The sequence below is a fragment of the Ranitomeya variabilis genome, chromosome 7, assembly GCF_051348905.1.
Source record: "Ranitomeya variabilis isolate aRanVar5 chromosome 7, aRanVar5.hap1, whole genome shotgun sequence".
NCBI lineage: Eukaryota > Metazoa > Chordata > Amphibia > Anura > Dendrobatidae > Ranitomeya > Ranitomeya variabilis.
Genome location: NC_135238.1, coordinates 844,225 through 872,050, shown reverse-complemented (window position 1 = coordinate 872,050; position 27,826 = coordinate 844,225). Strand labels below are relative to the sequence as shown.

Sequence of the window (27,826 nt, the reverse complement as noted above, 5' to 3'; positions counted from 1 at the left end):
CCTAGTGGCAAGGATCGCAGGTAGGACTAGCTAAGTAACTGAACAGACGACTAGCTCTGGGAAGGTGGTAACTAGATTGACCGCAACCTGATCCTATCCGCAAACAACTATAAGTAGCCGTGGAACGTTACCTAAAATCCTAGACGTCTCTTCACGGCCTGAGAAACTGACTATTCCTGGAAGGAAAGAAAGTCCTCTCTTGCCTCAGTGGAATGACCCCAAAGATATAGAATAGCCCCCCACAAATATTAACAGTGAGTTAAGGGGAAAGCACAAACACAGAGATGAAATTAGATTTAGCAAATGAGGCCCGCTAATACTAGATAGCAGAAAATAGGAAGGGAACTGTGCGGTCAATAAAAAAAAAACCCTATTCAAAATATCCACGCAGAGATTGCTCGAGCCCCCGCACCAACTAACGGTGCGGGGGAAGCAACTCCGTACCCAGAGCTTACCAGCAACAAGAAATCACATATTAGCAAGCTGGACTAGACTCATCATACACAGAAATCATATTGCAGGCAGATGAGCAAAAAATATTCAAACAGAACTTAGCTTATCCTGAAGAGGCGGAAAACGAGATAGTCAGGAGTAATCAGAATAGCACTGAATACATTGACAGCCGGCAACAAGTGGAAGTGAAGCAGAGCTAAATAGGAGCCTCCCTGGTGAATAACGAGGCAGCTGATCCAGCCAGACCCGCAGGATAATAAACCAAACCACCAGGGGGAGCCAAAAAACCAAAGTCACACAATACCATCTGTGACCACAAGAGGGAGCCTGAAAACGGAGTTCACAACAGTACCCCCCTCTTGAGGAGGGGTCACCGAACCCTCATCAAAACCCCCAGGGCGATCAGGGTGAGCCACATGGAAGGCACGAACCAAATCGGCCGCATGAACATCAGAGGCGACAACCCAGGAATTATCCTCCTGACCATAGCCTTTCCACTTAACCAAATACTGAAGCCTCCGTCTAGAAATACGAGAATCCAAGATCTTCACCACGTATTCCAATTCTCCCTCAACCAGCACGGGCAGGAGGCTCAACCGAAGGAACCACAGGCACCACATACCTCCGCAACAACGACCGATGGAACACATTATGAATAGCAAACGATGCCGGGAGGTCCAAACGAAATGACACAGGGTTAAGGACTTCCAAAATCTTATAAGGACCGATAAACCGAGGCTTAAACTTAGGAGAGGAGACCTTCATAGGAACAAAGCGAGAAGACAACCACACCAAGTCCCCAACGCGAAGTCGGGGACCCACACAGCGACGGCGGTTGGCAAAGCGCTGAGCCTTCTCTTGTGACAGCTTCAAATTGTCCACCACATGATTCCAAATCTGATGCAACCTATCCACCACAACATCCACTCCAGGACAGTCAGAAGGCTCCACCTGACCCGAGGAAAAACGAGGATGAAACCCTGAATTACAAAAAAAAGGTGAAACCAAAGTAGCAGAACTAGCCCGATTATTAAGGGCAAACTCGGCCAATGGCAAAAAAGTCACCCAGTCGTCCTGATCAGCAGAAACAAAACATCTTAAATAGGTTTCCAAAGTCTGATTAGTGCGCTCGGTTTGGCCATTCGTCTGAGGATGGAAAGCCGACGAAAAAGACAAATTAATGCCCATCTTAGCACAAAAGGTCCGCCAAAATCTAGACACAAACTGGGATCCTCTGTCGGAAACAATATTTTCAGGGATCCCGTGCAAACGAACCACATTTTGAAAAAACAGAGGAACCAACTCGGAGGAGGAAGGCAACTTAGGCAAGGGCACCAAAGGGACCATCTTAGAAAAAGGATCACACACCACCCAAATGACATTCTCTGAGAGACAGGGAGATCCGAAATAAAATCCATGGAAATGTGCGTCCAAGGCCTCTTCGGGACAGGCAAAGGTAACAACAAGCCACTGGCACGAGAACAGCAAGGCTTAGCCCGAGCACAAATTCCACAAGACTGCACAAAGGAACGCACATCCCGCGACAAGGAAGGCCACCAGAAGGACCTAGCCACCAAATCTCTGGTACCAAAAATCCCAGGATGGCCTGCCAACACCGAAGAATGAACCTCGGAAATAACTCTGCTGGTCCATCTATCCGGGACAAACAGTCTCTCCGGTGGACAACGGTCAGGTCTATCCGCCTGAAACTCCTGCAGCACTCGTCGCAAATCTGGGGAGATGGCAGACAAAATCACCCCTTCTCTGAGGATACCAGCTGGCTCTGAATCACCAGGAGAGTCAGGCACAAAACTCCTAGAAAGAGCATCAGCCTTCACATTCTTCGAACCAGGCAGGTATGAGACCACGAAATCAAAACGAGAGAAAAACAACGACCAACGAGCCTGTCTAGGATTCAGCCGCTTGGCCGACTCGAGATAAATCAAATTCTTGTGATCAGTCAAGACCACCACACAATGCCTAGCTCCCTCGAGCCAATGTCGCCACTCCTCAAATGCCCACTTCATAGCCAACAACTCCCGATTATCAACATCATAATTCCGCTCGGCAGGCGAAAACTTTCTTGAAAATAAAGCACATGGCTTCATCACAGAGCCATCAGAGCTTCTCTGCGACAAAACAGCCCCCGCTCCAATCTCAGAAGCATGAACCTCGACCTGGAAAGGAAGGGAGACATCTGGCTGACATAAGACCGGAGCCGAAGAAAACCGGCGCTTCAACTCCCGAAAGGCCTCCACAGCCGCAGGAGACCAATTAGTAACATCAGAACCCTTCTTGGTCAAATCCGTCAATGGCTTAACAACACCAGAAAAATTAGCGATGAAGCGACGGTAAAAATTAGCAAAACCCAAGAACTTCTGAAGACTCTTAACAGATGTAGGCTGAGTCCAGTCATGAATAGCCTGAACCTTGACTGGGTCCATCTCAATAGCAGAAGGAGAAAAAATGAAACCCCAAAAAGAAACCTTCTGGACTCCAAGCAGACACTTTGAGCCCTTCACAAATAAAGCATTGGCACACAGGACCTGAAACACCATCCTGAAATGCTTAACATGGGACTCCCAATCATCCGAAAAAACCAGAATATCATCCAGATACACAATCATAAATTGATCCAGATATTCGCGGAAGATGTCGTGCATAAAGGACTGAAAGACAGAAGGAGCGTTAGAAAGTCCAAAAGGCATCACCAAGTACTCAAAATGGCCTTCGGGCGTATTAAATGCAATTTTCCATTCATCACCCTGCTTAATACGCACAAGGTTATACGCACCACGAAGATCTATCTTGGTGAACCAACTAGACCCCCTAATGCGAGCAAATAGATCAGATAACAATGGCAAAGGATACTGAAATTTGACCGTGATTTTGTTTAGAAGGCGATAATCAATACAAGGTCTCAGGGAACCATCCTTCTTAGCCACAAAAAAGAACCCCGCACCAAGAGGGGAGGAGGAGGGGCGAATAAGTCCTTTCTCCAAAGACTCCTTTATATAACTCCGCATAGCAGCATGCTCCGGCACTGATAAATTGAAAAGTCGTCCCTTAGGAAACTTACTACCAGGAATCAAATTTATAGCACAATCACAATCCCTATGAGGAGGTAGAGAACTGAGTTTGGGCTCATCAAATACATCCTGGTAATCCGACAAAAACGCAGGGACCTCAGAAGGAGTGGATGAAGCAATTGACACCACAGGAGCGTCGCCATGAATTTCCTGACAACCCCAACTTGACACAGACATTGCTTTCCAATCCAGGACTGGATTATGAGTCTGCAACCATGGCAGGCCCAACACGACAACATCATGCAAATTATGCAATTCAAGAAAGCGAATCACCTCCTGATGAACAGGAGTCATGCACATGGTCACTTGTGTCCAGTACTGAGGTTTATTCGTAGCCAATGGCGTAGCATCAATTCCCCTTAGTGGAATAGGGAATTTTAAAGGCTCCAAAACAAAACCACAGCGCCTGGCAAATGACAAATCCATCAGACTCAGGGCAGCACCTGAATCCACAAAAGCCATAACCGGGTAAGATGACAGGGAACAAATCAGGGTAACAGACAAAATAAACTTAGGCTGTAAAGTACCGATGGTGACAGATTTATCAATCTTTTTTGTGCGCTTAGAGCATGCTGAGATAACATGAGCTGAGTCACCACAGTAAAAGCACAACCCATTTTGCCGTCTATAATTTTGCCGTTCACTTCTGGTCAGAATTCTATCACATTGCATAGACTCAGGTGTCTGTTCAGAAGACACCGCCAAATGGTGCGCAGGTTTGCGCTCCCGCAAACGCCGATCAATCTGAATGGCCAGAGTCATGGACTCATTCAGACCTGCAGGTGTAGAGAACCCCACCATGACATTCTTAATGGCTTCAGAAAGACCTTTTCTGAAATTTGCAGCCAGGGCACACTCATTCCATTGAGTAAGCACCGACCATTTCCGAAATTTCTGGCAGTACACCTCTGCATCATCTTGCCCCTGAGAGAGGGCCAACAACGCTTTTTCAGCCTGGTTCTCAAGATTAGGTTCCTCATAGAGCAATCCAAGGGCCAGAAAAAAACGCATCCACACTGAGCAATGCAGGATCCCCTGGAGCCAATGCAAAAGCCCAATCTTGAGGATCGCCACGCAAGAAAGAAATAATAATCTTAACTTGCTGAACAGAATCACCAGAGGAACGAGGTTTCAAAGAAAGAAACAAATTGCAATTGTTCTTAAAATTCAGGAACCTAGATCTATCTCCAGAAAACAACTCCGGAATAGGTATTCTAGGCTCTGACATAGGACTGTGCACAACAAAATCCTGAATACTTTGTACCCTTGCAGCAAGATGATCTACACTGGAGGCTAAACTCTGGATATCCATATCAGCAGCTGAACTCAGAGCCACACCAAGATTAAGAGGAGGAGAGAAGCTAGACACACAGCAGCTAGACACACGGCAGCAAAAAAAAAAAAAATCCTCAAGGCTTCTTTTCTCCTGCTTCTGCCATGCAATTAACACTTTATAGGCCGGCTGTACTGTTATGATCCTAGTGGCAAGGATTGCAGGTAGGACTAGCTAAGTAACTGAACAGACGACTAGCTCTGGGAAGGTGGTAACTAGATTGACCGCAACCTGATCCTATCCGCAAACAACTATAAATAGCCGTGGAACGTTACCTAAAATCCTAGACGTCTCTTCACGGCCTGAGAAACTGACTATTCCTGGAGGGAAAGAAAGTCCTCTCTTGCCTCAGTGGAATGACCCCAAAGATATAGAATAGCCCCCCACAAATATTAACGGTGAGTTAAGGGGAAAGCACAAACACAGAGATGAAATTAGATTTAGCAAATGAGGCCCGCTAATACTAGATAGCAGAAAATAGGAAGGGAACTGTGCGGTCAATAAAAAAAAACCCTATTAAAAATATCCACGCAGAGATTGCTCGAGCCCCCGCACCAACTAACGGTGCGGGGGAAGCAACTCCGTACCCAGAGCTTACCAGCAACAAGAAATCACATATTAGCAAGCTGGACTAGACTCATCATACACAGAAATCATATTGCAGGCAGATGAGCAAAAAATATTCAAACAGAACTTAGCTTATCCTGAAGAGGCGGAAAACGAGATAGTCAGGAGTAATCAGAATAGCACTGAATAGGGCCCAGGATGGGAGAACATGTATAACACGAAGGGGCCCAGGATGGGAGAACATGTATAACACGAAGGGGCACAGGATGGGAGAACATGTATACCAGGAAGGAGTCCAAGATGGGAGAACATGTATCCCAGGAAGGGGTTCAGGATGGGAGAACATGTATCCCAGGAAGGGGCCCAGGATGGGAGAACATGTATAACACGAAGGGGCCCAGGATGGGAGAACATGTATACCACAAAGGGGCCCAGTATGGGAGAACATGTATCCAAGGAATGGGCCCAGGATGGGAGACATGTATAACACGAAGGGGCCCAGGATGGGAGACATCTATAACACGAAGGGGCCCAAGACAGGAGAAAATGTATACCACAAAGGGGCCCAGGATGGGAGAACACGTATTCCAGGATGGGGCCCAGAATGGGAGAATGTAAACCAGGATTCGGCCCAAGATGTAGAACATTAGTACAGGGGGACATTATTACATAATGCAGGGGGGGCAACATATGTCTTAATAGAATTTAGAAACCCACAGGGGCCCATACATCTGACCAACATGCAGGGAAAAATCCAAGTCCACATTTTGCCTCAGGGACCATCGGACTCTACAGGGTGGGCCATTTATATGGATACACCTAAATAAAATGGGAATGGTTGGTGATATCAACTTCCTGTTTGTGGCACATTAGTATATGGGAGGGGGAAACATTTTTCAAGATGGGTGGTGACCATGGCGGCCATTTTGAAGTCGGCGATTTTGGATCCAACTTTATTTTTTTCAATGGGAAGAGGGTCATGTGACACATCAAACTTATTGAGAATTTCACCAGAAAAACAATGATGTGCTTGGTTTTAACTTAACTTTAATCTTTAATGAGTTATTTACAAGTTTCTCTTTGTTTGCAGCCATTGACATGTCGCGAAGGATAACACGTGAGGAGCGGATAGAAATTGTGTTGATGTCTGGTGAATGCAGTATCGGGGTCATTGCAGCAGATTTCAATGCAAGACACCCTACGAGACCACCCATCTCCCTTGCTACAGTTAGCAAACTGCTTGCCAAATTTTGTGAAACAGGTTCAGTGTTGGATTTGCCAAAATGTGGACGCAAGAAAACTGCCACTAATGAAGAAACATCAGTGGCTGTCCTAGCTTCATTCAGCAAGAGCCCACAACATAGCACTCGCCGCATGTCACTGGAGAGTGGCATCAGGCGAACATCCCTTCGGCGGATATTAGCTACTCACAAATGGCACCTTACTAAATCCAGCTGCTGCAGAACCTCAATGAGGATAACAAAACAAAACCACGGCTATTGGTCTGACACTAACCCACAGTGGATAGATCCCTCCAAGACTGTTGGAACACAAAAATTGATGGTATGGTGTGATATATGGGGTACAAAGATAGTGGGGCCATGCTTCATCCATGGAATCCTCAATGCCACTGGATATCTGAAATTGCTACATGATGACATGTTGCCCTCTTTATGCACTGAAGATGGCACGTTCCCTGAGTTTCTCCAGCAAGATGGTGCACCACCACATTATGGGGGTCAGGTCCGAGCATTCCTACATGAGCAGTTTCCTGGAAAGTGGATTGGTCGTCGTGGGCCAGTTGAATGGCCACCAAGGTCTCCCGATCTGACCCCCTAAGACTTTTATCTTTGGGGTCATCTGAAGGCAATTGTCTATGCTGTAAAGACACGAGACGTGCAGCATCTGAAACAACGGATACTGGAAGCCTGTGCTAGCATTTCTTCTGCGGTGTTGCTATCAGTGTGTGAAGAGTGGGAGAAGAGGGCTGCATTGACAATCCAACACAATGGGCAGCACTTTGAACACATTTTATAGGTGGTCATAAACTTGTAAATAACTCAAGAAAGAATAAAGATACATTAAAACCAAGCACACCATTGTTTTTATTGTGATATTCTCAATAAGTCTGATGTGTAACATGATCCTCTTCCCATTGGAAAAAATAAAGTTGGATCCAAAATGGCCGACTTAAAAATGGCCGCCATGGTCACCACCCATCTTGGAACATTTTTCCCCTCCCATATACTAATGTGCCACAAACAGGAAGTTGATATCACCAACCATTCCCATTTTAAGTGTATCTATATAAATGGCCCAACCGGTAGTTATGCCAGTGGTGAGTGGTATTTTTTTTATCTTAATGTCATTAACTGTGGGTGACATCATACTGAGTGGGGGGCTGTGGGGCAATCATAATGAATTGAGAGCAATTATAATGAGTGGAGGGCTGTCTGTGAGGTCTCATATTGAGTGGGGGGCTGTAGGGCTATCTTAATGAGTGGGGGGATGGCATTGGGGTCATCATATTGTAGCAAGGTTCCCTGGGAGTATCATACTGAGGGGCAATGATACTCTGTGTGCAGAGGCATATCCGGGTCAATATTTCAGTTTGGCGCTTCCCTTCCCCAAGCACATATGCGATTTGCACACTTTGTCCATGCCGAGGAGCTGCTGTCCTTCAATGTTTAGTGAAAAACTGAGAGAAGCAGAAGAGAAGCTCGTTGTCACATAGGTATGAAAATCATATATGAGTGAAGTGTCCGTGTGATGACTGCTGGAACCAGCGAGCAGAGCTGAATCCTGACAGTAAGGATATTACACGCTGTTAGGATTGGCTGCAGGACTTCATTTTATAATTAAAGGACTCGTCCAGGTTTCAGATGAAAATATGCAATCACTATAATGTGACTGCAGGCTTCTGAATTCTCACAGGGCAAGCACTGCACACTTTTAGGATTCTTCCTTGCCGGTGGCAAGAGTGGATGGTCATGTCAGCACAAGTATGCGATTGGTATATGTGGAGATACTGCCCCAGTACGCTAGCCGAAACCGCATGGACCAGGGATCGTCACAACAAACGCCCGCTCTCCTTTTAGCGTGGGCATAACGCTACTCAGACAAAACAGTGTGGCAATGCTTTATTGAACTACAAAACAGGCAGATAACATGTAGAACAGTTCCAGCAAAATTCCCCAAGATGGTGCACATTACAGAGTCTCACCTTTCCACTGATTCGCTGGGATAATGGCAGCTGTTACTTCAGAGCTCCCAGGGTCGACTATCCCACCTGTGGCATGCACACAGAGAGAAGGTAACAACAAGCATAGGAAGATGACAGTCCATTCAGGTACAATGCCAGTTGACCAAAGGGTCACAAACTGGCTTCATGTTCCAGGGTCGACTACCCCACCTGTGGCACACACACAGATAGGAGCTAACGACAAGCTTAGGAAGATGACAGTCGATTGAGGTACAAGGCCAGTTGACCCGGGGGTCACAACCTGGCTTCTCCGAACATCTCCATGCAGCCAGGTGACCAGTGGGTCCCAAACCTAGCTTTCTCCAAACGGATCCATGGTTCAATGGATCAGATCTGTATTCTTCCAACCGGGACTGAGGTCCCCTAGGTTGTTTCCTGTAGAATGATAGATCCATGTCCCTTGTGATGGAGCCAGGATGTATTGGCAGCAGTCTTGTAGGGTTGTTTGGATGTCTTAGCAGAATCTCTGGCTGTCTCTCTATATAGAGATATGTAACCTATTTTTATACTTAACAAGTGTCCTTCATTCAGTATTCACATAAAGGGTAAGAAGAGATGAGATTAAGTAGCAATACTTGATTATTTAATCTATTTGCATAGTTTTTCCGCCTCACTTTCAGATGTCAGGAAACTATTTGGCCTACACAATGCATAATAATCATATCAGTAAACATCACTAGTCATCAAGGATAAGAGCACACTAAAGGTAACGTTACACTAAGCGACGCTCCAGCGATGTAGACAACGATCCGACCTAAACTAGATCGCTGGAGCGTCGCTGTTAGGTCGCTGTAGAGACGTCAAACACAGCAGCTCCAGAACGATGCAGGAGCGATCCAGTGACGTAACGGCGACTCACTTATCGCTCACGCTCCATGTAAAAACATTGCTGACATAGTTGCTTTTGCTGTCAAACTTGACGATACACGCCGATCTAGCGACCAAATAAAGTTCCAGACTTCTAGCTCCGACCAGCGATATCACAGCGGGATCCAGATCGCTGCTGCGTGTCAAACTCAACGAGATCGCTATCCAGGATGCTGCAACGTCACGGATCGTTGTCGTTCTCGTTGGAAAGTTGTTTAGTGTGAAGGTACCTTTAGTTATATGAAACATCAGCTAAGAAGTCAATATTACAGGCTTACACAAGCAAAAGTCTGTTTTCTTGACCAACCAGAAAGAAATGTTTAAATTCAAAAGTTAACATGTAGATAACAGCCTATTCTTTCTGGCTTGCTAGCAATAGTCTTCTGGTTAATTAAGATACAATTCTGTGTCTCCACAGTATACTCCTGGACACATTCAGACTAGACATGTCCGGCCTTGCTCAGTTCATTTTCATAGAGGCCACGCATGTCAGCACGTGACCGCATATATGCAAATCACTGGCACCAGAAAATCCTGACAGTGTGCATTGCAAAGTGAGAATTCAGAAGTCTGCAGTCACATAAAATGACTGCAGACTCCTCACAAACTTGGACACCCCCTCTAATACTCCTAACAAATAAAAATATGAGAATTAGTCAATATTAAAAAAAATAAATAAATTTACATCCAGGTACCTGATAGATGGCGTTCTCTCTGTAGTTGTTCTCTTTCTTTTCTTCAACTTGTCCAGATGCCATGATGAGTTTTTGCATTCACACTCACCCTCCCTGGATTACTGTAGCTTCATGGCTGTGCCATTACACTGTCCCCTCATGCTACCCCCCAACACTACTCAGTCTGTATTCTGTGCCCACTCATATTTTTACCCCCCATACTGTCTCCTCACACTATTCCCCTCAATAGTCTCCTCACACATTTCCCCTCTTCCTCCTCATACTGTCCCTTCACACATCCCCCATGCTAACCATACTGTCTCCTCATATATTTACTCCCTCACACTCCATACTGCATCTTCACACATCCCAACTCCCCATACCGTCAGCATACATCCCATCACCCTAGCTCTTCATACTGTGTCCTCATACATTCTTCCACTAGCTACTCATACCGAGTCTGCACCCATGTGCCCACTTGCTCCCCATACTGTGTCCACACCCCCCCACATACATTCCCCTTCTTTGCTCCCCATACTCAGTCCTAACACAGATATACCTATAGGACATAACAAACCTGTCCCCTTCCAAACAAACCAGATGTCCAACAAATCTTTCAACAAACACATAATTTATTTACCGAATTGTCAGGTTGTTCACTAATTGGGTATGAATCATTTATGTCAGGCTCTAATTTGCTTCCTGTTTTGCTCAAAAAACATTCAAGGTCTATTCCACCCCTGCAGAGCAGTACATCTATATAATGTTCTACTAATGTAAAACTCACAGAGATTTTCGTGAAAATATACATGGCCAGAGAGAGTACAGACAGGTACAGCTGTATCCTTTCCCCTCCAAAACGTTTCTTCAGATACTCCGGCATTGTCACCACCTGCAAATAAGACAGAAAAGTGCAGCAGGAAGAGCTGGCGCTGGGAAACGTTCAGAGCTTGTGATAGCATCTTACATTATTACACCAGTTTATTCAATAGATAAACTGGAAAATGCCCCAGAGGACTCTCTTCAATCAGAACATTACCAAGGAAGCTTCAGGAGATATTTAGCTCTTGGACCTCCTGTCCACTCATCTGACTGTTCACTAAGGCTAGCACACTTGTAAGTTGCTGAGCTGGTCCATGGTTGATCCCCAGCTGGACCGTGTATTTTTCTCACCTCAGCTGTCAGGTAAACAGGAACAAAAATCCATCCCATCAGCAAAACCACAAAAAGAGCCTAAAAGGAGGAAGAGAAACAGTGAGCTATTGTGTGGGGAACTTGGGACATTGAGAATGTGTCCTCCCTAAGCAACTCATCTTCAGGTTATAAACACATGGATTCATTTTTGGCCTCTTCTTATTTGGGTGTTGTCTCCTCTGGAGAAAGGAACTAAGGAAATACTGGACACACGTCAAGGAGATATCACACTCGAGACAAAAGTAATCACAATCCACTCCTTCTACAGAATAAGACTTATATCAGCACCTAGGGACAGAATGGCCACATCTATAGCTGTGACTTCTCCAGTATACACAACCCTGGATATGTACAGAAAGCAGCACACTATGGATCACCCTCTTTCAAGGTTTTCTGTTTAGGAAGTCCCAGTGAAGAGAGCTGAGATGCTGTCCTAGTTCTCTAGCCCTGGGATTATGGCGGAGGTTGGGTTTCTGCTGGACTTCCTTCCTCACTGATTTTTATGTGTCCATCTTCTCACATGAATCTTTCTCCTAATACAAAAATAACAAGCTTACATTCCATTCAAATCCAGCAACAGCGATGCCACTTGCTGCCCCAGTGCCAGCCAGTCCTACAAAGTGACCACTGCCAATGTTACTGGCAAAAAGGGAAGCTCCAACCTGCAAAAGACAAGATATGAATGAGAGTCAGATTGCCACTATTTCTAGATGATAATGGCATTATTAAGCCTGGAAATCTACAAAATAAGCCCTGGTGTCACGACTCAGCTGTTGGGTGACCCGGGACCAGGGGCTCCTTCTCTGTCCCTAACACTAGGGGGTGACCTAGATGAAGATGCCGAGGCCTCCACTCTTGCCTTATCTCCTGAATCAGCCCTCTGTCTGTTCTCTTCACACACCCAGGGAAAAGGGGTGCTACTGTGCACCACAGTACACCAACCCGAAGAAAAAGACAACACGAAAAAGGGTAAACTGAAATACCAGGCATACAAATATTCACTTACATATAACAGAGGAATGCACAAGGGAGTGGAGGACGGGGAAAAAACAAGTTAAGAGGAGGGAACGGAATTATCACACTTACAAACCCATGCAACATTCAAAGATGGCTCCTCCAAATTCCTTCTCATATAAACACCTCTCCTCCAAGCCATGCAGCATAAGCTAGCTCTGACATGGGTTTCAGTCAGGACCCAGATTATATAGGGAATAGAAGTGGCTAACAGTGCTCAGCTGAGAGCTCAGACTCCCAGAGCTCCCAACATGGCCAATTAACCCCTGTTATGCCAATAGAAATTAACACCATTTACAAAGAAGGTGAAGTGCTTCTTCTCAGCACAGGAGTAGGAGCAATCAGATGCTGTGGCCTTCTGGCTCCTCTCTGTTGTGGTAACACCTGTACGCTCACTATTGGCACAGAGGGTCCCATGACAACTCTTGTAAAACCAGAGGGATCCATTATTCATATAGGAGTAAACTGATATAATGTTTAATGGGATATGTTCCACTAGAATCCCTGCTCATTGGGAGGTCTGGAGATCGTCTGGTATTGTCCAACTTTTGCCTCCCTCTAATAACTGCAGTTATCCATTGTGAGATTGGGAATATATTTCGCCACATAGTTACAGTAGTCCACAGTTCCATGACGATCCCCTATGAACTCTATGCTACTATTATAGGACTTTAAAGGACCACAGTATGGTTAATTACATATAGATGATCCTTTTCCAGATCAATCTGCCATAAAAAATGTAGATATTTTGAAGATTATGGATGAGTAAGGAGGCATTGATTTTCCAAAATACTGCATCAAATAGTGAGGCACATGGAGGGACTACACCTCCTACATGATGAGGAATAGCTACAGTCCCTTACATTGTGTGAAGTATTTGGAGGCTCTATACCCCCTTCCATGAATGGTATACATAACACTTATACTAGAGAATCGTAGGGGACGTTATGAATACCTCCCAACTTTTAAAGAATGAAACCGGGACAGAATGCAGCAAGCCATAGTAAAAGTTTAGGCCACACCCTTAACTACACACATTTTCTATTTTGTGCTCACCTGGTCACATAAAAAAAAGTTTAGAAAGTGATGGATAACTCATTGAAGGCTGTGTTCACACCACTCCTAAAATGTTTTGTTCTCCTGTCCATTATAGGAGCAGAATGGAAAGCAGTTATGCAAAAAGGCTATAATGAGCTCTGTCAACTTTCTGTCCAGGTGCCCATCACATTTGAAACCTAAGTTCCTGTTCCTATTATTCCACATTCAAGCCGTCTCCTCAGCATTCCTCTCTGTTCACAGGTCGTCTCCTCAGCAATACTCTCTCCCCTCAGGTCATCCCCTCAGTGTTCCTATGTGCCCTCGGGTCGTCTCCTCAGCATTCCTCTCTGCCATCAGGTCTCCTCAGCGTTCCTCTCTGCCCTTAGGTCGTCTCCTCAGCATTCCTCTCTGCCCTCAGGTCGTCTCCTCAGCATTCCTCTCTGCCCTCAGGTCGTCTCCTCAGCATTCCTCTCTGCCCTCAGGTCGTCTCCTCAGCATTCCTTTCTGCCCTCAGGTCGTCTCCTCAGCATTCCTCTCAGCCCTCAGGTCGTCTCCTCAGCATTCCTCTCTGCCCTCAGGTCGTCTCCTCAGCATTCCTCTCTGCCCTCAGGTCGTCTCCTCAGCATTCCTCTCTGCCCTCAGGTCGTCTCCTCAGCATTCCTCTCTGCCCTCAGGTCGTCTCCTCAGCATTCCTTTCTGCCCTCAGGTCGTCTCCTCAGCATTCCTCTCAGCCCTCAGGTCGTCTCCTCAGCATTCCTCTCTGCCCTCAGGTCGTCTCCTCAGCATTCCTCTCTGCCCTCAGGTCGTCTCCTTAGCGTTTCTCTCTGTTCTCAGGTCGTCCCCTCAGCAATACTCTCTGCCCTCAGGTCGTCTCCTCAGCATTCCTCTCTGCCCTTAGGTCGTCTCCTCAGCATTCCTCTCTGCCCTCAGGTCGTCTCCTCAGCATTCCTCTCTGCCCTCAGGTCGTCTCCTCAGCATTCCTCTCTGCCCTCAGGTCGTCTCCTCAGCATTCCTCTCTGCCCTCAGGTCGTCTCCTTAGCGTTTCTCTCTGTTCTCAGGTCGTCCCCTCAGCAATACTCTCTGCCTTCAGGTCATCTCCTCAGCATTCCTCTCTGCCCTCAGGTCGTCTCCTTAGCGTTTCTCTCTGTTCTCAGGTCGTCTCCTCAGCAATACTCTCTGCCCTCAGGTCATCGCCTCAGTATTCTTATGTGCCCTCGGGTCGTCTCCTCAGCATTCCTCTCTGCCATCAGGTCGTCTCCTCAGCGTTCCTCTCGGCCCTCAGGTCATCTCCTCAGCGTTCCTCTCTGCTCTTAGGCCGTCTTCTCAGCAATACTCTCTGCCCTCAGGTCGTCTCCTCAGTGTTCCTCTCTGCTCTTAGGCTGTCTCCTCAGCATTCCTCTCTGCCCTCGGGTCGTCTCCTCAGCATTCCTCTCTGCCATCAGGTCGTCTCCTCAGCATTCCTCTCTGCCCCCAGGTCATCTCCTCAGCGTTCCTCTCTGCTCTTAGGCTGTCTTCTCAGCAATACTCTCTGCCCTCAGGTCGTCTCCTCAGCGTTCCTCTCTGCCCTTGACTGTTTATTTATACATCTGTTTCTTATGTGCTTTGCACAGGCCTTGCCAATCATAATCATTGTTCAGAGACAGTCTTGCTTGATGTTTTTGGAGGTTATTTATTGATTATTGTATTGATTTCTCCTTATCATATCTGTACCTACATCTTGCCACTCAGGCCTGTTTGGACATGGGGGTGTCGTATTGTTGTTATCGTGTTTTTAATGTTTTTATTCATTGTTTGTTCTTTTGGTGTCAAAATATTGTGATTTGTTCCTATACATCAGGTGTGCGCCCCTTACATGCATTGGTCTTTTCTCTCCCTCCCATTTAATCTTGATGTCTTCCATGCATCTTGCAGTACCCTCTCTTTTTACATACAGTTATATGAAAAAGTTTGGGCACCCTATTAATCTTAAGCTTAATGTTTTATAAAAATTGTTTTTTTTTGCAACAGCTATTTCAGTTTCATATATCTAATAACTGTTGGACACAGTAATGTTTCTGCCTTGGAATGAGGTTTATTGTACTAAGAGAAAATGTGCAATCTGCATTTAAACAAAATTTGACAGGTGCATAAGTATGGGCACCCTTATAATTTTCTTGTTTTAAATACTCCTACCTACTTTTTATTGACTTACTAAAGCACTTTTTTTGGTTTTGTAACCTCATTGAGCTTTGAACTTCATAGCCAGGTGTATGCAATCATGAGAAAAGCTACTTAAAGTGGCAACTTGCAAGTTGTCCTCCTGTTTGAATCTCCTCTGAAGAGTGGCATCATGGGCTCCTCAAAACAACTGTCAAATGATCTGAAAACAAAGATTATTCAACATAGTTGTTCAGGGGAAGGATACAAAAAGCTGTCTAAGAGATTTAACCTGTCAATTTCCACTGTGACATAGTAAGGAAATGGAAGAACACAGGTACAGTTCTTGTTAAGGCCAGAAGTGGCAGGCCAAGAAAAACATCAGAAAGGCAGAGAAGAAGAATGGTGAGATCAGTCAAGGACAATCCTCAGACCACCTCCAGAGAGCTGCAGCATCAACTTGCTGCAGATGGTGTCACTGTGCATCGGTCAACTATACAACGCACTTTGCACAAGGAGAAGCTGTATGGGAGAGTGATGCGAAAGAAGCCGTTTCTGCAAGCATGCCACAAACAGAGTTGGCTGAGGTATGCAAAAGCACATTTGGGGAAGCCAATTACTTTTTGGAAGAAGGTCCTGTGGACTGATGAAACCAAGATTGAGTTGTTTGGTCATACAAAAAGGCGTTATGCATGGCAGCAAAAAAACACAGCATTCCAAGAAAAACACTTGCTACCCACAGTAAAATTTGGTGGCGGTTCCATCATGCTTTGGGGCTGTGTGGCCAATTCCGGCATCGGGAATCTTGTTAAAGTTGAGGGACGCATGGATTCCTCTCAGTATCGGCAGATTCTTGACAATAATGTTCATGAATAAGTGACAAACTTGAAGTTATGCAGGGGATGGATCTTTCAGCAAGACAATGATCCAAAACACCGCTCCAAATCTACTCAGGCATTCATGCAGAGGAACAATTACACTGTTCTGGAATGGCCATCCCAGTCCCCAGACCTGAATATCATTGAACATATGTGGGATCATTTGAAGAGGGCTGTCCATGCTCGGCGACCATCAAACTTAACTGAACTGGAATTGTTTTGTAAAGAGGAATGGTCAAAAATACCTTCATCCAGGATCCAGGAACTCATTAAAAGCTACAGGAAGCGAGTAGAGGCTGTTATTTTTGCAAAAGGAGGATCTACTAAATATTAATGTCACTTTTCTGGTGAGGTGCCCATACTTATGCACCTGTCAAATTTTGTTTTAATTCAGATTGCACATTTTCTGTTAGTACAACAAACCTCATTTCAAGGCAGAAACATTACTGTGTCCAACAGTTATTAGATATATGAAACTGAAATAGATGTTGCAAAAAAAACTATTTTTATAAAACATTAAGCTTAAGATTAATAGGGGTGCCCAAACTTTTTCATATAACTGTATTCCTATTGTCTTAATGTTTTATGGAGTAGTGCACCCTAATTTCTATTTATACCTCTCTAATCTCAGGACGCCTCCTCAGTGTTCCTCTCTGCTCTCAGGCCATCTCCTGAGCGCTCCTCTCTGCTCTCAGGCCATCTCCTGGACGCTCCTCTCTGCTCTCAGGCCATCTCCTGGGCGCTCCTCTCTGCTCTCAGGCCATCTCCTGGGCGCTCCTCTCTGCTCTCAGGCCATCTCCTGGGCCTTCCTCTCTGCTCTCAGGCCATCTCCTGGGCCTTCCTCTCTGCTCTCAGGCCATCTCCTGGGCCCTCCTCTCTGCTCTCAGGCCATCTCCTGGGCCCTCCTCTCTGCTCTCAGGCCATCTCCTGGGCCCTCCTCTCTCCTCTCAGGCCATCTCCTGGGCCCTCCTCTTTGCTCTCAGGCCATCTCCTGGGCGCTCCTCTCTGCTCTCAGGCCATCTCCTCTGTGTTCCTCTCTGCCCCCAGGCCGTTTCCTCAGTGTTCCTCTCTGCTCTCAGGCCAATTCCTTGGCATTCCTCTCTGCCCACAAGAAATCTCCTTGGCACTTCTCTGCCCTTATGTCATCTCCGCGGCACTCCTCTCTGCCCCAGGCCGTCTTCTCGGTGTTCCTCTCTACTCTCAGGCCGATTCCTTGGCATTCCTCTCTGCCCTCAGGAAATCTCCTTGACACTCCTCTCTGCCCCAGGCAGTCACCTCGGTGTTCCTCTCTGCTCTCAGGTCGATTCATGGCATTTCTCTCTGCCCTTAGGCCATCTCCTCGGCGCTCCTCACTGCTCTTAGGCCATCTCCTCTGTGTTCTTCTCTTTTCCCCCGAGGCTGTTTCCTCAGTGTTCCGCTCTGCTCTTAGGCCGATTCCTTGGCAGTCCTCACTGCCATCAGGCCATCGCCTCTGCACTGCTCTCTGCCCTCAGGCCATCTCCTCAGCACTCCTCTCTGCTTCATGCATTCTCCTTGGTGTTCCTCTCTGCTCTCAGGTCGATTCCTTGGTATTCCTTTCTGCCCTCAGGAAATCTCCTTGGCGCTCCTCTGTGTTCTCAGGCCGTTTCCTCAATGTTCCTCTCTGCCCTCAGGCCATCTCCTCAGCATTCCTCTCCGCTCTCAGGCCATTTCCTCAGTGTTCCTCTCTGCTCTCAGGCTGATTCCTTGCCATTCTTCTGTGCCCTCAGGCCATCTCCTCAGCGCTCCTCTCTGCCCCATGCTGTCTCTTCAGTGTTCCTCTCTGCTCTCAGGCCATCTCCTCAGCGCTCCTCTCTGCTTTCAGGTCATCTCCTCTTTGTTCGTCTCTGCCATCAGGCTGTTTCCTCAGTGTTCCTCTCTGCTCTCAGGCTGATTCCTTGGCATTCCTCTTTGCCCTCAGGCCATCTCCTCGGCACTCCTCTCTGCGCCAGGTCGTCTCCTTGGTGTTTCTCTCTGCTCTCAGGTCGATTCCTTGGCATTCTTCTCTGTCCTTAGGCCATCTCCTCGGCGCTCCTCTCTGCTCTCAGGCTATCTCCTCTGTGTTCCTCTCTGCCCCCTGGCCATTTCCTCAGTGTTCCTCTCTGCTCTCAGGCCGATTCCTTGGCATTCCTCAGGAAATCTCCTCGGCACTCCTCTCTGCTCTCAGGCAGTTTCCTCAGTGTTCCTCTCCACCCTCAGGCAATCTCCTCAGCATTACTCTCCGCTCTCAGGCCATTTCCTCAGTGTTCATTTAAAAAAAGACATTGAAATACTGGAGCAAGTTCAGAGAAGAGTGACCAGGATGGTGAATGGACTGCAAAGTATGTCCTATGAGGAACGGTTAAACGGTTAGGATCTGGGAATGTTTAGCTTGCAAAAACTAAGGTTAAGAGGAGATTTAATAGCTGTCTACAAATATCTTGTCACGACTCAGATGTCGGTTGACCTGGGACAAGGGGCTCCTTCCCTGTCTCTACCACTAGGGAGCACCCAAGCTTGCCCTATTCCCTGGGATACTTCTGAAGGTGAAGATGCCAGGGCCATCATCCTTGCCTTATCTCCTGTGTTAGCCCTCCATCTGTTCTCTTTCCTCACCCAGGGAAGAGGGGCACTACTGTACATCAACCCGACGAACAAGGCAACACAAACAAAGGTAACTGAAAATAGCACGCATTCAAATATTCACTCACATAACAGAGGAATGCACCAGGGAGTGGAGAATGGGAGAAAAACCAAAGTAGGAGAAGGAAGGGAATTATCCCACTTACAAACCACGCAATAATCACAGATAACTCCTCCAAAACTCCATCTCATATGAACATTTCTCCTCCTAAGCCATGCAAATGCTAGCTCTGACATGGATTTGAATCAGAACCCAGATTATAAAGGGGATGGGAGTGGCTAACTGAGCTCAGCTGAGAGCTCAGAGTTTCCAACATGGCTGATTAACCCCTGTTCTGCCAAAATAAATAAACACCATTAAAACAAAGGAGAAATGCTTCTTCTCAGTGCAGGAGTATGAGCACTCAGACGCTGAAGTTTTCTGGCTCCTCTCGGTTGTGGTAACCCCGTGACATATCTGAAGGGATGTCACAGTGCAGAGGGATCATTATTATTCTCATTTGCACATGGAAACATGAGAAGCAATGGAATGAAACAGAAAGTGAGAAGATACAGATTAGATATTAGAGAAAGCTTTGACAGTGAGGGTGATCAATGAGTTGAACACACGGCCACGAGAGGTGGCAAGTTCTCCTTCAATGGAAGTCTTCAAACAGAGGCTGGGCAGACATATCTGAAATGGTTTAGTGAATCCTGAATTGCGCAGGGGGTTGGACACGATGACCCATGAGATCTCTTTCCACTCTAACTTTCAAAGATTCTATGAATCTATGCCTTGAGTTCCCTCTGCTCCATTGTTCGCCAACTCACAAGCTCTGCATTGCTGGTTGACTTCTGACGATCTGCTCCAGCTGAGGAGAGTACATTTGTACGTGGAGTCCATTTATAATTTTTCTCTGGACCGAAATGGGCACTTTTCAAATGGCCCTCCTTTGCCACACTCTGAGCTAGGCTGCTAGGAATCACGACTTGCCACGTCTTCTCTCTCTGACGGCAAATACACTGTCCTGTATATTACACCATCTTTAACACAAAGTTTTACCCACTGATGCAGAATCTTCCAGCCATTTGAGGACAATTCAGCCTGAGCCATCACTGAATGCTATTCCCCTTCTAGTAGACAGCCCTTGATCATCCAGATTACAGGGTCTTTATCTTGGGTCTGGGCCCATTCGGCCGGTGTACTGCTGAGCAACACCACCTCGCTTGCTGTAACTCCTTTAGTCTTGACGACAAAGGCTGCGGTCTTCACTCGACCTAAGTCTGGTATCTTAGTCTCTTCTTCATCCACCTCTCTGGAGGAAACGGGAAGGGTGACTCAAGACAAAGCATCAGCATAAGCATTCTCGTTGCCGGTGGTGTAATTAAACTTTGCTATTGGAGTGATCCACCTCTATTTCAGGGCCCCAGCTTCGCACTTTGCAGATGAGCCAATGGATTATTGTCAGGCTGGACCAAAACCTGTGCTAAAGTGAAGTGTTCGGCGAAATTCTCGATTATGGCCCAGATGAGTGCCAACAACACCAGTTTAAAGGAAATGTAGTTATCTAGGTTTCATACAGAGTTTATCAAAGACTGATTGCTGTACGCTATTACTTGTTCCTGGCCCCGCTGCACCTGGGCTAGCACCACTCTCAATCTATGAAGCCTTCCGCCCATGTATATAATGAATGGACAATCATATTGAGCTTATGTCAACACTGGGCATTGGTCAAGGCTTCTTTCAGCTGATCCATGTCCCGTTGTTGTGAGGATCCCCAGGCAATGGGATGATTCTTTGGGCCTTTTGCGGTCCCCTTCAGTAACGTCTGAAGTAGCTCAACTTTCTTAGTGAAGTTCGAGATGAAACATTGATAATATCCTGTTAGTCCCAGGAAGATGCAAAGCTCTCAAAGAGTTCTTGGCGAAGGCCAGCTCCTTACAGCTTCCACTTAACTTCCAGCCAGGCTGACTCCACCCAAAGGCACCATGTGCCCTAGATATTCAATTTCTGCCTCAAACAAATTACACTTTTGAGGCTTCAACTTCAGACCATAGGCCTGTAGAGGAGTCAGCACTTGTCGTAGTCTTTATAGATGTTGCTCAAAGGTGGGTGCATGAACGATGACATCGTCCAGATAAATCAAGATAGATTAAAAATTCAGCTCTCCCAAACAGTGCTCCATTAACCGCTGAAACATCTCATGTGCATTGGTGAGTTCAAAAGGCATTTTATTGAACTCATAGAAGCTGGAATTGTCAGCAGGTACTTGCCAAATTTAAGGTGGAGAAATGCTAGGCCTGTCCAAGTGCCGTCAGGGACATTTCCACTTTAGGCAAAAGGTGAGTGTTACGGAACCCCCCAGCACCCAGAATATGTTGTGCAGTTCTATGTTTGTATAATAGTTTCCATGTGAGATTCATGTCCCTAATGCATCAGCCCCCAGGCTGCGCCCCTGGGCAGAGGGGACAAGATATCCCCCTTGTGACCTCCCCACCTTTGTAATTCCCGCAGTAAATATCGGCAGGCTCCGGCCACCTGTGGCCATTGTAATGTATGTCTGGCCTGCTGCTTTTCAATTGGCCTGCCTTCTGTATCTGTGTGATATATTCTGTGTCCTGTGAGTAAAGCGTTGACACACTGGAAATACATGGAGAAGCAGTGATCTTTTATATGTGCCCATATAACCAAGCAATTCCAGCCAGCGTCCTTCATTCAGACTCCAGCCAAAGCAGAGTGGACCTCCTGAAACACAGGATGGTACTGAAAGAGGTACTACAGCACGGTAGATCCAGTTACAGTGAGTTTCTCGTACAATGACACTATTCAACTTGAGATAGTTTACTGACTTTCCTACAATACTCCACTACTCAGCATCTGTGGTAGCATGGCTTTTACTTACAGGTACATGTTAGGGAAATCTGTCGATTTGGCTCATGGATCAGAGGTGTGCTTCCCATCGGAATCCATGTTCAATGCAGGTTGCACATCCAAAATCATCTTAATTTCTGGAGAAAGCAGCTTGAAACTCCCATAATAGATCTTCTATCAGCTGAATTTGTTCTGTACCAGCTACAAATAAGACAGAAGGTGAAGACCTAGGTGGCTTTGTGGTCATAGTAGGGCTTGTCTTCTTATCCGGGCAAGCAACACTAACATGTCCCACCTTGTTGCATGTAAAGCATCGACGTCTGGTCCCAGGGAACTGAAGAAAGTAGAAATAGAATGCCCCAGTGATCGGCTGGCAGAGGGACACAGGTTCCTGACTGGCTTACCTCCCCTCCAGCTGAATCCTGATGGTTTCCTAGCTTCTAGCATCCTGTTGGCAGCATAAGAGTTCACAATCTTTGAAGCTTGATGAAAAGTTTTGGGCTCTTGGTCATACATAAAATGACTTACATGCATAGGACAGATGTAGAAAAATTGACCCTTGACCATCAGATTCTCTATTTCCTCACAGCTGGTAGCATAGAGTCCTCAGATTCAGATTTTGTCTGTAGGTTTTTTTCAAATTCCCACAGAAAAGGGTCCAAATCCCCATCTTTCTCCATCACAGGGAATATTTCCAAATGGGAATTAATATCATTGGCACGGGGTGGCCTGAACGGTTTGCACTTGGCAATTTGGCCAGGGCTGCCTCTCTCCCGGCCTGGGCAGCCTCTCTCTTGGCCTGGGCAGCCTGTTGGTTCTGTAGTGTAACCTGCAGGCACAAATTCGTATCACATGCTTCTAGCTTTTAAAACAGCCATTTGTAAGGGGAAGTCCATGTTCTGCTGAGAGCTGCGCTGTTGGCACCATCTGGAGACGTTATTTCTGGCCTTAGGAGTTGGGCTGCCTCTTTTACCAGGTGTCAGAATACACAGCTCCAAATCCTATGCCACTAAGTCACCGATCAGCAGATCCTTGGATTTGTCTGCTGTCTCAATTCCTCTCCAATCACAGAAGATAGGCCCCTTTCACACATCAGTTATTTTGCCGTCAGGTACAATCCGGCGAATTTGAAAAAAACGGATCCGGCAAAAGTTGTCACCGGATCCTTTTTTTTCTCATAGACTTGTATTAGTGCCGGATTGCGACGGATGGGTTCACGTTTTATCTGCTTTTTGCCGGATCCATCTAAAATTTGTTTTCCGGCGGCCGGAGAAAACGTACATAGGAACATTTTCTGTCCGTCGGAAAAATGCACAGCGACGGTTCCGGCTAAAAACATATGAAACGTTAGGTGAAATGATGGAATCCGGGGACTGAATCCTTTTTTTTTTTTTCTTTTTTTTTTACACAAAATATGCATTTTCCATTCAAATCAAGAATTTCCCATTCTGGTCTCTCTCTCGGCAGCTAAAAACTGATGTGTGAAAGGGCCCTTTGATAGCCCTTGTAGAACTGATGCTTTCCTTGCAAGGATACTGCCAGGAAAAAACTGCATAAAGTGCCCTGTCATCAGGGTTGTGCTCAGTGACTACAGACAGTGTCAGGTCGGCGCCGTTATACTGATTACACTGATACCTGTGATCAGGTTTGTGCTCAGTAACTACAGACAGTGTCAGGTCGGTGCTGTTATACTGATTACACTGATACCTGTGATCAGGATTGTGCTCAGTGACTACAGACAGTGTCAGGTCGGTGCTGTTATACTGATTACACTGATACCTGTGATCAGGATTGTGCTCAGTGACTACAGACAGTGTCAGGTCGGCGCCGTTATACTGATTACACTGATACCTGTGATCAGGTTTGTGCTCAGTAACTACAGACAGTGTCAGGTCGGTGCTGTTATACTGATTACACTGATACCTGTGATCAGGCTTGTGCTCAGTGACTACAGACAGTGTCAGGTCGGTGCCATTATACTGATTATACTGATACCTGTGATCAGGATTGTGCTCAGTGACTACAGACAGTGTCAGGTCGGTGCCGTTATACTGATTACACTGATACCTGTGATCAGGATTGTGCTCAGTGACTACAGACAGTGTCAGGTCAGTGCCGTTATACTGATTACACTGATACCTGTGATGAGGATTGTGCTCAGTGACTACAGACAGTGTCAGGTTGGCCCCGTTATACTGATTACACTGATACCTGTGATCAGGATTGTGCTCAGTGACTACAGACAGTGTCAGGTCGGTGCCGTTATACTGATTACACTGATACCTGTGATCAGGATTGTGCTCAGTGACTACAGACAGTGTCAGGTCAGTGCCGTTATACTGACTACACTGATACCTGTGATCAGGATTGTGCTCAGTGACTACAGACAGTGTCAGGTTGGCGCCGTTATACTGATTACACTGATACCTGTGATCAGGATTGTGCTCAGTGACTACAGACAGTGTCAGGTCGGTGCCGTTATACTGATTACACTGATACCTGTGATCAGGATTGTGCTCAGTGACTACAGACAGTGTCAGGTCGGTGCCAATATACTGATTACACTGATACCTGTGATCAGGATTGTGCTCAGTGACTACAGACAGTGTCAGGTCGGTGCAGTTATACTGATTACACTGATACCTGTGATCAGGATTGTGCTCAGTGACTACAGACAGTGTCAGGTCGGTGCCGTTATACTGATTACACTGATACCTGTGATCAGGATTGTGCTCAGTGACTATAGACAGTGTCAGGTCGGCGCCGTTATACTGATTACACCGATACCTGTGATCAGGATTGTGCTCAGTGACGACAGACAGTGTCAGGTCGGTGCCGTTATACTGATTACACTGATACCTGTGATCAGGATTGTGCTCAGTGACTACAGACAGTGTCAGGTCGGTGCCGTTATACTGATTACACTGATACCTGTGATCAGGATTGTGCTCAGTGACTACAGACAGTGTCAGGTCGGAGCCGTTATACTGATTACACTGATACCTGTGATCAGGATTGTGCTCAGTGACTACAGGCAGTGTCAGGTCGGTGCCATTATACTGATTACACTGATACCTGTGATCAGGATTGTGCTCAGTGACTACAGACAGTGTCAGGTCGGTGCTGTTATACTGATTACACTGATACCTGTGATCAGGATTGTGCTCAGTGACTACAGACAGTGTCAGGTCAGTGCCGTTATACTGATTACACTGATACCTGTGATGAGGATTGTGCTCAGTGACTACAGACAGTGTCAGGTTGGCCCCGTTATACTGATTACACTGATACCTGTGATCAGGATTGTGCTCAGTGACTACAGGCAGTGTCAGGTCGGCGCCGTTATACTGATTACACTGATACCTGTGATCTGGATTGTGCTCAGTGACTACAGACAGTGTCAGGTCGGTGCCGTTATACTGATTACACTGATACCTGTGATCAGGATTGTGCTCAGTGAGTACAGACAGTGTCAGGTCGGTGCAGTTATACTGATTACACTGATACCTGTGATCAGGATTGTGCTCAGTGACTACAGACAGTGTCAGGTCGGTGCCGTTATACTGATTACACTGATACCTGTGATCAGGATTGTGCTCAGTGACTACAGACAGTGTCAGGTCGGTGCCGTTATACTGATTACACTGATACCTGTGATCAGGATTGTGCTCAGTGACTACAGACAGTGTCAGGTCGGTGCCGTTATACTGATTACACTGATACCTGTGATCAGGATTGTGCTCAGTGACTACAGACAGTGTCAGGTCGGTGCCGTTATACTGATTACACTGATACCTGTGATCAGGATTGTGCTCAGTGACTACAGACAGTGTCAGGTCGGTGCCGTTATACTGATTACACTGATACCTGTGATCAGGATTGTGCTCAGTGACTATAGACAGTGTCAGGTCGGCGCCGTTATACTGATTACACCGATACCTGTGATCAGGATTGTGCTCAGTGACGACAGACAGTGTCAGGTCGGTGCTGTTATACTGATTACACTGATACCTGTGATCAGGATTGTGCTCAGTGACTACAGACAGTGTCAGGTCGGTGCCGTTATACTGATTACACTGATACCTGTGATCAGGATTGTGCTCAGTGACTACAGACAGTGTCAGGTCGGAGCCGTTATACTGATTACACTGATACCTGTGATCAGGATTGTGCTCAGTGACTACAGGCAGTGTCAGGTCGGTGCCATTATACTGATTACACTGATACCTGTGATCAGGATTGTGCTCAGTGACTACAGACAGTGTCAGGTCGGTGCCGTTATACTGATTACACTGATACCTGTGATCAGGATTGTGCTCAGTGACTACAGACAGTGTCAGGTCGGTGCAGTTATACTGATTACACTGATACCTGTGATCAGGATTGTGCTCAGTGACTACAGACAGTGTCAGGTCGGTGCCGTTATACTGATTACACTGATACCTGTCATCAGGGTTGTGCTCAGTGACTACAGACAGTGTCAGGTCAGTGCCGTTATACTGATTACACTGATACCTGTGATCAGGATTGTGCTCAGTGACTACAGACAGTGTCAGGTCGGTGCCGTTATACTGATTACACTGATACCTGTGATCAGGATTGTGCTCAGTGACTATAGACAGTGTCAGGTCGGCACCGTTATACTGATTACACCGATACCTGTGATCAGGATTGTGCTCAGTGACTACAGACAGTGTCAGGTCGGTGCCGTTATACTGATTACACTGATACCTGTGATCAGGATTGTGCTCAGTGACTACAGACAGTGTCAGGTCGGTGCCGTTATACTGATTACACTGATACCTGTGATCAGGATTGTGCTCAGTGACTACAGACAGTGTCAGGTCGGTGCCGTTATACTGATTACACTGATACCTGTGATCAGGATTGTGCTCAGTGACTATAGACAGTGTCAGGTCGGCGCCGTTATACTGATTACACCGATACCTGTGATCAGGATTGTGCTCAGTGACTACAGACAGTGTCAGGTCGGTGCCGTTATACTGATTACACTGATACCTGTGATCAGGATTGTGCTCAGTGACTACAGACAGTGTCAGGTCGGTGCCGTTATACTGATTACACTGATACCTGTGATCAGGATTGGGCTCAGTGACTACAGACAGTGTCAGGTCGGTGCCGTTATACTGATTACACTGATACCTGTGATCAGGATTGTGCTCAGTGACTACAGACAGTGTCAGGTCGGTGCCGTTATACTGATTACACTGATACCTGTCATCAGGGTTGTGCTCAGTGACTACAGACAGTGTCAGGTCGGCGCCGTTATACTGATTACACCGATACCTGTGATCAGGATTGTGCTCAGTGACTACAGACAGTGTCAGGTCGGTGCCGTTATACTGATTACACCGATACCTGTAATCAGGATTGTGCTCAGTGACTACAGACAGTGTCAGGTCGGTGCTGTTATACTGATTACACTGATACCTGTCATCAGGATTGTGCTCAGTAACTGCAGACAGTGTCACGTCGGCGACGTTATACTGATTACACTGATACCTGTGATCAGGATTGTGCTCAGTGACTACAGACAGTGTCAGGTCGGTGCCGTTATACTGATTACACTGATACCTGTGATCAGGATTGTGCTCAGTGACTACAGGCAGTGTCAGGTCGGTGCCCTTATACTGATTACACTGATACCTGGGATCAGGATTGTGCTCAGTGACTACAGACAGTGTCAGGTCGGTGCCGTTATACTGATTACACTGAAACCTGTGATCAGGATTGTGCTCAGTAACTACAGACAGTGTCAGGTCGGTGCCGTTATACTGATTACACTGATACCTGTGATCAGGATTGTGCT

At 46.4% G+C, this 27,826-nt stretch overlaps 1 protein-coding gene across 1 annotated transcript in view; it reads right to left on the bottom strand.

Annotated features, from left to right (window-relative positions):
* Positions 1–27,826, bottom strand: part of SLC5A2 (solute carrier family 5 member 2) — a 136,207-nt gene that overhangs the window by 45,684 nt on the left and 62,697 nt on the right. The window contains exons 3-5 of the mRNA XM_077273589.1: positions 11,997–12,101; positions 11,419–11,478; positions 11,033–11,137 (exon numbers count right to left, since the gene is read on the bottom strand). Of these exons, the coding sequence (XP_077129704.1) occupies positions 11,033–11,137; positions 11,419–11,478; positions 11,997–12,101 (270 nt within the window). The remainder of the gene's footprint in view (positions 1–11,032; positions 11,138–11,418; positions 11,479–11,996; positions 12,102–27,826) is intronic.